At 46.5% G+C, this 13,259-nt stretch overlaps 1 protein-coding gene across 2 annotated transcripts in view; it reads left to right on the forward strand.

Moving 5' to 3' along the window:
• The window catches only part of dyrk1b (dual-specificity tyrosine-(Y)-phosphorylation regulated kinase 1B), a 55,094-nt gene extending 44,227 nt beyond the window's left edge, over window positions 1-10,867 (forward strand). For both annotated transcript variants that reach the window (XM_052066553.1, XM_052066552.1), the window contains exons 6-13: window positions 1-150; window positions 1,114-1,250; window positions 1,408-1,554; window positions 1,677-1,817; window positions 5,300-5,420; window positions 7,238-7,420; window positions 8,535-8,638; window positions 9,519-10,867. In XM_052066553.1, coding sequence (XP_051922513.1) covers window positions 1-150; window positions 1,114-1,250; window positions 1,408-1,554; window positions 1,677-1,817; window positions 5,300-5,420; window positions 7,238-7,420; window positions 8,535-8,638; window positions 9,519-10,034 — 1,499 coding nt within the window. In that variant the 3' untranslated portion in view covers window positions 10,035-10,867. The remainder of the gene's footprint in view (window positions 151-1,113; window positions 1,251-1,407; window positions 1,555-1,676; window positions 1,818-5,299; window positions 5,421-7,237; window positions 7,421-8,534; window positions 8,639-9,518) is intronic.
• The last annotated feature ends 2,392 nt before the right edge of the window (window positions 10,868-13,259 follow it).

Consider the following 13,259-nt stretch of genomic DNA (forward strand, 5'->3'; position numbering starts at 1 on the left):
TCCACCTGAAGCGTCACTTTATGTTTAGGAATCATCTTTGTTTGGTGTTTGAGCTGTTGAGCTACAATCTGTATGATCTGTTGAGGAACACCAACTTCAGAGGGGTGTCCCTTAACCTCACTCGGAAATTTGCACAACAGCTTTGTACAGGTAGAGTATACAGTCGAACAAACACATACACGCACACTCAAACACCCATGCATATACTAGGGCAGTGAGTGCACCAGTGTCTCTATCAGCCAACTGGCTTTTGGCCCGTTGTTGGGTCAGCCTAAAAATAGTGTCAACCCAAATGTCAGGCAAGGGACTCTAAAGTGAGCACCACCCGGGTAATCCTAGAAGAACAAGTTAGTTACTGGTAATTAAAAGGGAGCATATGTTCTATATTCATGTATTTCTTACAGTACGATGTGCCTTATTGCACCAGAATTATCCTCAGTTTGTCCGAATGAAGTCCTGTCCTGCAGTCTGAATCTGGCTCTTTCCCCGGGAGACTTCCTGACAGACAAAAATGTTGTCGTCGTTTTGCCAAAGCAGGATGAGATGTTGATGCTCGTTGTCTAAATAGATTCAATACGACTATCATGAAGACCAAAAAGAGCTCACCACCATACAGTATCTATATCTTGCATTTGACTTTGTTCACTGAGAGATGAAAGCGTCCTGTCCTATGACACCATTGTCATTTTTAAGCATCACCCCATACTGTTAGCTACTGATGCTATGGCTAATGTTTTCCGTAATTGAATACGTTCATAAGACTGAGAATTTTGATAAATTTGCTCATGATAATGGGATATGACATTTTTAAACCCGAGTGTTTGCTCAGGGCCTGGATGTTGTTTTGTTTGTTTTACCAAAAAGATTCTTTCACTATTTCAAAAGGTTTCAATGACGTTCATCAAACATTCGCAAATGGTTATAACGATGGCAAACATTTTTTCTTGTTGCAAAAAAAAATTAACATGTTTTGATACAACCTTGAATGAACCTTGACAAAAAACAAAACGCAAACCGTTGCCCCTCGGTGAGATACGGGCTTTAGCTACTCCTTGACCAGTGTTGGCATATGAGACGGTGCCACCAATTAACAATCAATTCTTTTGTGCACAGCATTATTATTCCTGGCCACTCCAGAACTGTCTATTATCCACTGCGACCTGAAACCAGAAAACATCCTGCTGTGTAATCCCAAGAGATCTGCCATCAAGATAGTCGACTTTGGATCGTCCTGCCAGCTCGGGCAGAGGGTGAGAACTAGTCATATAGAGCATATGATTTCAACATTCCTGTCAAAAACCGTGAACCGCTTTTAAACATACTCTCAAAATGGCTTTTATCAGAACATTTACTGAAATACATTCAGCATGTTGAACTGATTCAACTCTTTTCTCACCCTCCCATCAGATCTATCAGTATATTCAGAGCAGGTTTTACCGCTCCCCTGAGGTTCTGTTGGGAATGCCATATGACCTGGCAATTGACATGTGGTCTCTAGGATGCATCTTGGTGGAGATGCACACAGGAGAACCTCTCTTCAGTGGCTCTAATGAGGTTAATTTTCAATGTACACCGTTACTGCAACCTTTTTTTATCCCACTCCTCTGAGCTGTAGTGTAATCATCACCATCCTCAAAATGTTTCTCAGATGTAAAATTGTGTGTCGTTTTGTTTAGGTTGACCAGATGAACAAAATTGTTGAAGTGTTGGGGGTCCCTCCTAGCCACATGTTAGATGCAGCTCCTAAAGCCAGAAAGTATTTTGACAAACTGTCAGATGGGCTATGGACAGTGAAGAAGAACAAGGATATCAAGAAGGTATCACATTTCAGATTCATTCACACTTTTCAACTTAAAAAACAAAAAAACGGTGTAACACAATATTATCACACTTACTTACTTACTTACTTACTTATAATTTCATTCATCCATCCATCCATCCATCTTCTACCGCTTATCCGGGGCCGGGTCGCGGGGGCAACAGCTTTAGCAGGGAAGCCCAGACTTCCCTCTCCCTAGCTACTTCTTCCAGCTCTCCCCGGGGGATCCCGAGGCGTTCCCAGGCCAGCTGGGTGACATAGTCTCTCCAGCGTGTCCTGGGTCTTCCTCGGGGTCTCCTCCCGGTGGGACATGCCCGGAACACCTCACCAGGGAGGCGTTCAGGAGGCATCCGAATCAGATGCCCAAGCCACCTCATCTGGCTCCTCTCGATGTGGAGGAGAAGCGGCTCGACTCGGAGCCCCTCCCGGATGACCGAGCTTCTCACCTTATCTCTAAGGGAGAGCCTGGACACCCTGCGGAGAAAACTCATTTCGGCCGCTTGTATCCGGGATCTCGTTCTTTCGGTCACGACCCATAGCTCGTGACCATAGATGAGGGTTGGAACGTAGATCGACCGGTAAATTGAGAGCTTCGCCCTTTGGCTCAGCTCCTTCTTCACCACGACAGACCGATACAACGTCCGCATCACAGCAGACGCTGCACCGATCCGCCTGTCGATCTCTCGCTCCCTCCTGCCCTCACTCGTGAACAAGACCCCAAGATACTTAAACTCCTCCACTTGGGGCAAGATCTCCCCCCCGACCTGGAGGGGGCACTCGACCCTTTTCCGACTGAGGACCATGGTTTCAGATTTGGAGGTGCTGATTTTCATCCCAACCGCTTCACACTCGGCTGCGAAACGCTCCAGTGAGAGTTGGAGAGCCCCGTTTGAAGGAGCCAACAGCACCACATCATCTGCAAAAAGCAGGGATGCAATACTGAGGCCACCAAAACGGACCCCCTCAACGCTTCGGCTGCGCCTAGAGATTCTGTCCATGAAGGTTATGAACAGAATCGGTGACAAAGGGCAGCCTTGGCGGAGTCCTACCCTCACTGGAAACGATTCCGACTTACTGCCGGCAATGCGGACCAAACTCTGACATCGGTGGTATAGTGACCGAACAGCCCGTATCAGGGGGTTCGGTACTCCATACCCACGAAGCACCCCCCACAGAACTCCCCGAGGGACACGGTCAAACGCCTTCTCCAAGTCCACAAAACACATGTAGACTGGTTGGGCGAATTCCCACATACCCTCGAGAACCCTGCTAAGGGTGTAGAGCTGGTCCACTGTTCCACGGCCGGGACGAAAACCACACTGCTCCTCCTCAATCTGAGGCTCGACTTCCTGACGGACCCTCTTCTCCAGCACCCCTGAATAGACCTTACCAGGGAGGCTGAGGAGTGTGATCCCTCTGTAGTTGGAACACACCCTCCGGTCCCCCTTTTTAAAAAGAGGGACTACCACCCCGGCCTGCCAATCCAGAGGCACTCTCCCCGTTGACCACGCGATTTTGCAGAGGCGTGTCAACCAGGACAGCCCCACAACATCCAGAACCTTGAGGAACTCCGGGCGGTTCTCATCCACCCCTGGGGCCTTGCCAACCAGGAGCTTTTTAACCACATCGGTGACTTCAACCACAGAGATAGGAGAGCCCACCTCAGAGTCCCCAGGCTCTGCTTCCTCCAAGGAAGGCATGTTGGTGGAGTTGAGGAGGTCTTCGAAGTACTCTGCCCACCGGTTCACAACGTCCCGAGTCGAAGTCAGCAGCGCTCCATCCCCACTGTACACAGTGTTCGTGGTGCACTGCTTCCCCCTCCTGAGACGTCGGATGGTGGACCAGAATTTCCTCGAAGCCGTCCGGAAGTCGGCTTCCATGGCCTCACCGAACTCTTCCCATGCTCGGGTTTTTGCCTCGGCGACCACCGAAGCTGCGTTCCGCTTGGCCAGTCGGTACCCGTCAGCTGCCTCTGGGGTCCCACAGGCCATAAAGGCTCGATATGACTCCTTCTTCAGCTTGACGGCATCCCTTACTGCTGGTGTCCACCAGCGAGTACGAGGGTTGCCGCCACGACAGGCACCAACCACCTTACGGCCACAACTCAGATTGGCCGCCTCAACAATAGAGGCACGGAACATGGTCCACTCGGACTCAATGTCCCCCGTCTCCCCCGGAACATGGGAAAAGCTCTGTCGGAGGTGGGAGTTGAAACTCCTTCTGACAGGGGATTCCGCCAGACGCTCCCAACAAACCCTCACAATACGTTTGGGTCTGCCAGGACGGACCGGCATCTTCCCCCACCATCGGAGCCTACTCACCACCAGGTGGTGATCAGTTGACAGCTCCGCCCCTCTCTTCACCCGAGTGTCCAGAACATGCGGCCGCAAATCCGATGATACAACTACAAAGTCGATCATCGAACTACGGCCTAGGGTGTCCTGGTGGTTCATTTCTTGGTTCATTTCATTCAACTTTTTTTAATCTGTGGGGCGAAATTCGCAGTCTGCTGAACAAACAAAGCATACATGCAAAACCAAAATATCTCTGCTGATGGGACAGCACACCAGTTCTCAACCCTCAAATGAATGATTAGGGTTCAGCAATTTGCTTTAAGACTTTTCAATTTCCGCTTACGCCTCCCCCCACCAGGAAGTAAACATTTCACAGCCCCACCCCCAAACCATCACTCTTACTATAAATTGTGTTTTTGTATAATAATGTTACAATGTCACTGCGATCTCTATTAAGATAAAAAGAAAAATGAAAACAAAGCAATATAATAAATAAACAGTTCTCAAAGTGTACGCTTAAAAGACTGCAAGTCAACGTGTTGAGTAAGTGAACTATAATTGACATAGATAAATTAACTAGCTTTCATACTAATTCTTGGTTCATTTGCCTTGATTTGATCATTTGCCTAGCCCAAGGATGGTCGGCTCCAGTCCTTGAGGGTGACTATCCAGCATGCTTTAGGTCTTTCCCTCCTCCTACGCACCTAATTCAAATCATCACCTCATCAGTAAGCTCTGCAGAAGCGTAGTAATGATCCTGCTCATTTGAATCAGGTTTGTTGGTGTACGGAAACACCTAAAACATGCAGGACGGTTGCCCTCGAGGACCAAAGTTGTCCATCACTTGACACTGACCCAAAAATGGATGTATCATAGCTATGAGGTTGTTTATCGTAATACAGGTGAATTTATTGCTTGTGTTTAAGAAATACATTGGAAGAGGCCCTTGAAAAAATAATCCTATGTTGAAGTGCAAATGCAATATTATTAGGATACAAATTAGTTTTATTTTTCAAAATCGCTCAGCCCTACATTACTCATTCCGTAGGCCGAATAAAAGAATGTAATATGCGTCTAGGTTTGAGTGTTGAAGTCATTTCAGCCTGCATTCGCTCAAATGATTGGAAACTCATTGACCCGACTTCAAAGTTTCTGTGTGTGTGTGTGCCTGTGTGTGTGTGTTTAGGAGTACAAGCCCCCGGCCACTCGACGTCTTCATGAGATTTTGGGTGTGGAGACGGGAGGTCCAGGGGGGCGGAGAGCAGGGGAACCTGGCCATGCCCCCTGTGATTACCTGAAATTTAAAGGTAAATCTTGAGCAATTATAAAGTGTAAGTGGCATGAAGTTTAGGAGGTTCAATAAACTTAAAAGACTCCCTGTTTACCATTTATCTTTTTCTTCACATATAAGTACATCAATTACTTTGTCATTTAAATGTAGCCGGTGGACAAGTTGGTTCCTTTGTCATCTGATTTAAAGTTGCTGTACTTCTGCAGAGAAAGGTCTCGGTGATCTCAAATGTGGATGGCATGAATTTTGATTCCACAAGCCTTGAGCAGCGAGCCACTGGTTCAGAACTATTATTGGTGTGATTATATCTTCGAGCCCCGGTCACTGCCAAGAAATAAATTTAGAATGACATAGAGAGACTATTACCGTGATGCACCATAGGGTTCGAATGACTAGAAATTGGCACAAATCGCTGCGCAATAAATAGATGCAATCAGATAGTGTCGTTTCAACTACTTTGTAATTCAACTTCGAGTTTATAAGCTTCCTATTTATTTATATTGGGAAGAATTCCAGTCATAATGTTAGCGGTGCGATACTGCACTGTGTATGTACATCTGTAAAGGGCTTTGATTTGTACTCTTTTCTGGTTTGGCTCCTCGTGTGCTCATTGCTTTCACCTTTGAATGCTCTCAAAGTCCAGTCCTACAATGTGCTCCAGTAACACCAGAGGGCACTGTTAGAACAGCTCTTTGTCATCTATTGTTCTCTGTCTCGGTGAGTACCAACCAATTATCAGAGGTGCCAAGGGAATGGATCAAATTTCATTTATTTGTCTGAAAATTATTGTTGTTTTTTTTCATGACAAATTCGCCTTAAACATCTGTGAATGCCAGTAATGTACAATGATAGGTCGAGGAATTAAATGCTTTTCCATTAGAGGGCAGAAAGTCCAATAACCCGTTGCCATTCATCTAACAGAAAGACATATAATGGCTTCAAGCAAGTGTATCCGTTTTATGTTCAAATAAACGCATCAGGATTTGGCCTTTTCTGTAATTCTGCAAACTAAAAAGTTATATTTCTAACCCCCGTCCTTGCACTGAAATACTACCCATTCTACAACTACAAACAATGATCATGACAATCAGGAAAAGCATAGCTGCAAAATAATTGAATGCTCTGACCGAACTATTTTGAGGTGTAAAACCTCGCATAATGAGTATATTCCGAGTCATAAACGAGATGCTTTTTCAACTCTGGATTTTTTGTCATGGCAACAGTAAAGGTAACAGATGGGTGTCAATGTCATACGGTATTGCAGATTTATATAGTATACACTTGGATAACTAAGAACTTAGGGACCAGGTGTCCTCTTTTCGAACCATAACTCGACCATTTTGTATATTTTAACGTCCTTCAAGGAGATGCATTTGGGCAACAGATTTCAGGATCACTTTAAATCTTTCAGGGACAGCGGTGACTACAGTGGAAAGCTTATCAGGTTACAGGGTGCATGTAAGGTTTAATAGAACAGCACATGCCTTTTCAAAGGTTTTTGATCATTCTCAAAGGCTGGTGGATGGTCCTAAAGCTAATGCGATGGGGAAGAGGGAGGGATTTGGGTTGGAAAACCAAGTATTGCTTTTCTAAATTGGAGGCTGTTGCATTAAGATTTATTGTGCATCTGCCCTTTGTCAATCTTGCTCAGCGATGTCACAGCTTTTCTGTCTTCGATGGAGAAGTTAGAAGTGGGGGGCCCGGACATGAGAAGCTTCCAACACTTTTCACCTTAATTGTTCCCCTTTCTATTATTCTTACTATTAGCTGTTTATTCCCAAACACTTTTTTAAATTGTAGCATTCAGCATGCTTTCATTGTATCTTCCTCCAGACCTGATTCTGCGCATGCTGGACTATGACCCCAAAAGCCGCATCACGCCATTCTACGCCCTGCAGCACAACTTCTTCAAGAAGACGACAGATGAAGGAACGAACACTAGTTCATCAACATCCACCTCTCCTGCCATGGACCACTCCCATTCGACCTCCACCACGAGCTCGGTTTCTAGCTCTGGTAAACATGCTGGTCCACGTTCTGCTCCACACGCTTCACAAATGTTATTCATCACGTCTGCTCATCACAGCAAATCGCAACATCATAATATGTTGCTACCCAACATGCACTTGAGATGATATGAACAGTTTAGTGATGCACGTTTTATATGAGACAAAGCGAACCAACCAGAAGAGAAGCAACACACTGCTATCATCCTCATTCGGGTTGTGGCTGAGCTGAGGCCTCTTCTAGCTCACTCACTTGCAGGGCACGTCTAGACATAGATTCACACAATTTCAGCTACGTTCAGACTGCAGGACATAATGCCCAATTTATTTATTTATTTTCTTTCGAAATCCAACCTTTTTATTTCGTCCTTCACATTCCAAAATCAAATGTGAAGGGCCACGCATTCACACAAAACAACACACCTCATAGTGCTCAAAGATGTCTACTAAAGATGACGTTTCATCGTTGACATGGATCACTGAATTACTATCACCACAAATGTCCACTTTATCATTTGTTTCAAGTGGGATTAAACTGAAGTCAAAGATTAAATTAATACTGTTACTCTTCACAACTTTGTAGCTGTATCGTTTGTGGTCTATCCCACAACCATCCAACCTGCCCAAAACGCCCCCCCACTCCCTCCTACACACACGCAGCACATATTCGGCTTTTGCTGACGTGTAGATCGGATGAGCACAGCCTGAGCGTCCATTCTTCTGACGTATCGGAAAGACATCATATTTATGTATATTTGTATACAAAAGAGAGGCTGGATGTATAAAAATAAAAATGAAAGTCTACTGTTCACATTACATGAAAAAAAATCATGTCACATGTGAACAAAATAATTTGATTTGACCTGCAGTGTGAACATAGCCATAGGGTTTTCGTTTAACTGACCCCGGATGTTTTGGAATGTGGGAGGAAGTTGGGGTGTCTGCAGAAAAACCGCACAATCATGGGGAGAACATGCAAACTCCGCAAAAAGGCCAGGATTCAAACCCAGAATCTCGACTGGGAAGCACACGTGCGCGGCACCGTCAGCACACCGCTTCCCAACAGTAGACATAAAAAGCAGAATCGAATTTCCTTCCCCTTAAAGCTGCTCTTCTATTTCCAGGTGGCTCCAGTGGTTCCTCCAATGACAACCGCAACTATCGCTACAGTAACCGATATTACAACTCTGCTGTGACACATTCAGACTATGAGATGACCAGCCCTCAGGTACGCACACAATACCATCACTGTAGGCTTCATGTGTGTCGTGGTGGGTGTGGGATCAGTCTGAAAAGCTTACCAAAGCCATAATTGAAACATACACTGTAAATATTGTATCTGTTGAATGTTTGTGTCTTTGCTTAAAAACAAACACTGGGTGGACCCTATGATTTAGTGTTTACTGTTTCTTTGATATTTGCAAGAGGTTGTTCATTCCCAAAGGTTAAAAGTAGGTAGCAACCTGAAATAGGATAATTCATCTATATAAGTTGGCGGTCGTAAAACCTCTTACAACATTATACAGTTCATCATAGTGTGAGTGTGTTTACTTGTGTGTGTTTATTTCTCAACATTTGCAACATCATGTGAATGTTTGATTTTGTGTGTCTGTGTGGTTTACAAATACCATTTACACTCAATGGCCTGCATGAGGGTGACTATTTTGTGGTGCATTATCCATCGAAAATATTCATTCCGAAAGTACGGTAAACTCGAGATTTTCTAACAAAGCTGTTGAGCACTGTCTCTATAATACGCAGAGGTTTCCACACTGAACCAGCTATTATGTCTTCACTTCCGAAGTTGCACTGCAGTAGGCCTACAAACAATGACTATCGATAGTTGATATTGTATTTTTTATCATGTTTTGTGATGTACTGCATCTAGGTGAAAACTGCTTGAACGATGCAATTAGGAACTCTCCGAATCCCAGCTTTTGTAAAAGCAACCGACCCAATCGTTAAAATATAAAAATTTTGATAGTGTACAGGTGTACTTCATGCTGTGTGAAAAGAGTATCAAGTGATATTTATGCCAACTAGCTGGATATTCAAATTTTGCCCCCCTGTGTGTCTCACCCTTGTGTTTGCACCATTGTACCTGTCAGGCTCCATCCCAGCAGCAGATGAGGATGTGGCCAGGCAGTGATGGTGGAGGTGGGGGTCAGGACCCAACATACACCCAGTTGCTGCTCCACAAGCCGGCCGCCTCCCAACAACACCAGCGCCACTTCCTGGACCAGCCCCATCATCCCCACCCGACCTACTCCCACCACGGGAACGGCGGGCGTGGCCTGCGACAAGGCGGACAGACGGGCATTGGCGGCGGGGGAGGTCAACAGGGATCCTCGCCCCAAATGAGTGACAGCATGGATGTGGGCGTGTCCCTAGGGCTGCACCACCTGGGGGCGGTGTCTTCCATGGAGGCGTCTCAATTTGGCTCTGCCTCCCTACCACTCGCTCTGCCAATCGGACTGTCTGCCTTCCGGACTCGGACGGCCCCCACCGCCCCTGGGCCGCAAGCCCCGCCCCCTGAGGACTACTACCCTGCCTCCAACAACAATAACCCCGCTGCAGGGGGCAGAGGGCGGCCAGACTCAGACGAGGGGCCAGCCAACTCTTGATAAAACCTGAACCATGCCCTAAAGCCATACAATTTTAACTACAACTACGACAACTACACACATACAGCGGGAGTTCAAAGACAAAGACATGAACTTTGTGCTGAAGGAGACAGTCTGTACTGCATGAGAGGAGGAGGATGATGGGAAAACTCTCCTTTTTATCCTGTTTTTCTTTTTGTCTTTTGTTGCAACTGTCATCTGAAAAGGAAAGATTGTGACAAGTTTGTTTTTATTAATATTATTATTGTTGTTTAATATTATTTGATTTTTTTTTCTTCTGTGGTTTGAGGAGTTGTGTGTTCTATTGGTTGTTTGAGCCTGGAGAGGAGGTGGAGGAGGGTGAAGAGGAGGGCCCTTGTTTTCCTATTTCACTCCATTTGGATGCAGAAAGTGGAAGGAGAGCACACTTTTCATGTTTACAAATTGCAGCATTGGTATGTTCTCATTTACGGCACAGACACAGGCAGACACACATATGTACCTCCTTTCAACAGGAGAGACGTCGACATGTGTGATTCAGGACTCTTATATTTTCTCTCCTGTGGGTTATGTTTTTTGTTTTGTTTTTGAAGGGGGGGGGGGGTTGTCCTCCCTCTGTCACTCTCAGCCCGGTTGTGACAGGTGTTATAGAGAGGGAGAGAGGCAGGTGGAGGGAAGAGAAGGTGACAGGACACTGATGCCTTCCTGGCATTCACAGGGATCTTCTCCTCATCCTCTTGTCTTCCTCTCCTCCTGTTGTTTCTTCTCCAGACAGCTCATCCTCTCTGTGCTGCTAATCACCATGACAACTGGTCCGGATTGCTGCTAAAGATCCAACACAGATCAATAAAGAATAGAAACAGAAAGTTAAAAAAAAACAACAAAAACTTTTTAACCCTTCTGCTTAAGAGAAAAGGATAAAGTAAGAACCACTGCATCTCAATGTATTTATTACTATTTAACAAGAAAAAAACAAACTGAAAGTAACCTTTTTTCTGCTCTTCTTTGTTTGGTTGCCTTCTTTCTGCAGGTGAACTCTGATTGGCTATTGTAACAGTGACAGTAACTGGTGACATGGGAATGTCATTGGTTGTGGGGGCTGGGTGGTGGGGAGGGTTTGGGGCAAAATAAAGTTGGATATATAATAAGAATAAAGAGTATACTTTTGCACACCAAAGTCAAACAAACATCAGCTCTCCACTTTTCTTCCTACTAACCTGATCTGTGACCTTACATCTTGTTAGTACAAGCGCAACGCCTGTCTGCACATCTATATACGTGCCTTCATATTGCGGGGGAAGTTTATTTTATGGGCAATAGTAAAGTAAAGATACAGACCTTCAGCAGCAAATGCTTATTTTCCACTGCACACAACAGCCAGAATACGATGTGGTCAATGGTCATGAACTGCGATTGCCAGATAAGAGGCATGGAGGTGAACCGTGAACCAGGATTGCGAAGGCACTTGCAGTAGTGAGAAATGAAGTCACCGGTGGCCATCTTGCATTGTCACTGTCAAAGCACACCTCACTTGAATACATTTCTCCGCTACACTTTCACGTAATTTTCTGTCTCAACGGCAAGAATTCCATCGGGTGTTCTATATGGTTATACCCATAAGGCTGGGAGAAGCTCTAAATTCACATTTCAACTGTGAAAATGAAATTATACATTTTCTCTCATATCTCAGATTCCCCTACTAAGATTCATGTTATAAGAACCATGAAAAATTAAGCGAAAAGTTCATCAAGAAAGAAATTGCAGTGGAATGTTAACCAAACTTCTGTATGTCTCAATTTGTGATGCTGAGATAATGTTTTTTTTTTGTTTGCAACGGCCTTCACCCTGGGCGGGTTGAACCGGCTTCTTCCTTGGCGTGCACGACATCCCTGATCATGGCGGCCCAAGCGCGGCGATCCTGTGCCAGGTCAACCGACAGCTTCAGCCAGTCCTGGTTCCACCGTCTCAGACCCACCACCAAGGGGCCGGAAAGATACGCGAGGTCTTCTTTCATCGTGGTGGCCCAGGTCTTGACTTGTCCACCACGCCGCTTGCGCCAGGCTGGCAAAGGAGCAGGAAGGAGAACATCCCTGATCAACTCGCCCTCCTGGTGGCGTGCCGCATGCCCGAACCAACGGAGTCGGCGTTGCAGGAGACATGGTGGTAAGGGGCGAAGGTGCAGGCAGCGACGAAGGTCAGCAGTGTCGACCCGGTCCGATCGGCGGCGGCGGAGAATACGGCGGACGCAATCGTTATCAAGACTTCCAGCTTGCGCTGGTCAGCCACTCTCATAGGCCAGGTCTCACAGCCATAAAGCAGGATGGTCCGCACGATCGCCTGGTAGACACGCCCCTTTGTCACTGCCGAGATCTCGCGCCGACCCCACAGATGGCGTTGTAGGCGCACGAAGGCGGATCTGGCAGCCCCGATGCGATGCACGACTTCTGCTTCTCCTTGCCCCGACGGAACCACAGAGCAGCCGAGATATGTGAAGGAATCAACGTTTTCCAGGGTCACGCCCTCCAGTGACAGCGACCGTTGGTCAGCTGGGTTGGTGAGGGAGGACATGATCTTGGTCTTCGAGGCGTTGATGCGCATTCCAACGGTCAGGGCCGTTCGATGGATTTTCATCAGCGCGTTTTCAACTTCCTCGAACGTGTTTCCAAGTAGAGCGATGTCATCTGCGTATGCCAGGTCCGACACTGCGACATCTCGGCCGACCCTCACTCCCTCAAAGCCATGGAGAGCAGTGTTGAGAATGTGGTCGATGGCATAGTTGAATAAGGTTGGCGAGAGCGCGCAGCCTTGTCGGACACCCGACCGCACCTCAAAGGTTTCTGATTCGCTGCCGTAGGCCCGCACTCGGACTCGGGTTGACCGGTAGTACCCCTGGATGAGCCGAAGCAGTTTCACAGGGATCCCGTCAGCCTTCATGATCATCCACAACACACCCCGGTCAACTGAATCAAATGCTGCGGCAAAGTCGATGAAGCACACGACTGTTGGTTGTTGGTAGGCCCATTGTTGCTCCAAGGTGCGACGCAGGCTAAAAATCTGGTCTACACATCCCCTTCCGGGGCGAAAGCCACCCTGAGTTGGGCGAGTCCGGTGGTCACGGGCCATCTGGAAGCGTTTCAGCAGAAGGACGACGAATGCTTTTGCAGCCACATCGAGAAGGCTAATGCCTCTGTAGTTGGCGCACAGCTTCCTGTCTCCCTTCTTGAAAAGGGGTATTAACACTGCTTC

Source organism: Hippocampus zosterae, chromosome 5, assembly GCF_025434085.1.
Source record: "Hippocampus zosterae strain Florida chromosome 5, ASM2543408v3, whole genome shotgun sequence".
NCBI classification, from domain to species: Eukaryota; Metazoa; Chordata; class Actinopteri; order Syngnathiformes; family Syngnathidae; genus Hippocampus; species Hippocampus zosterae.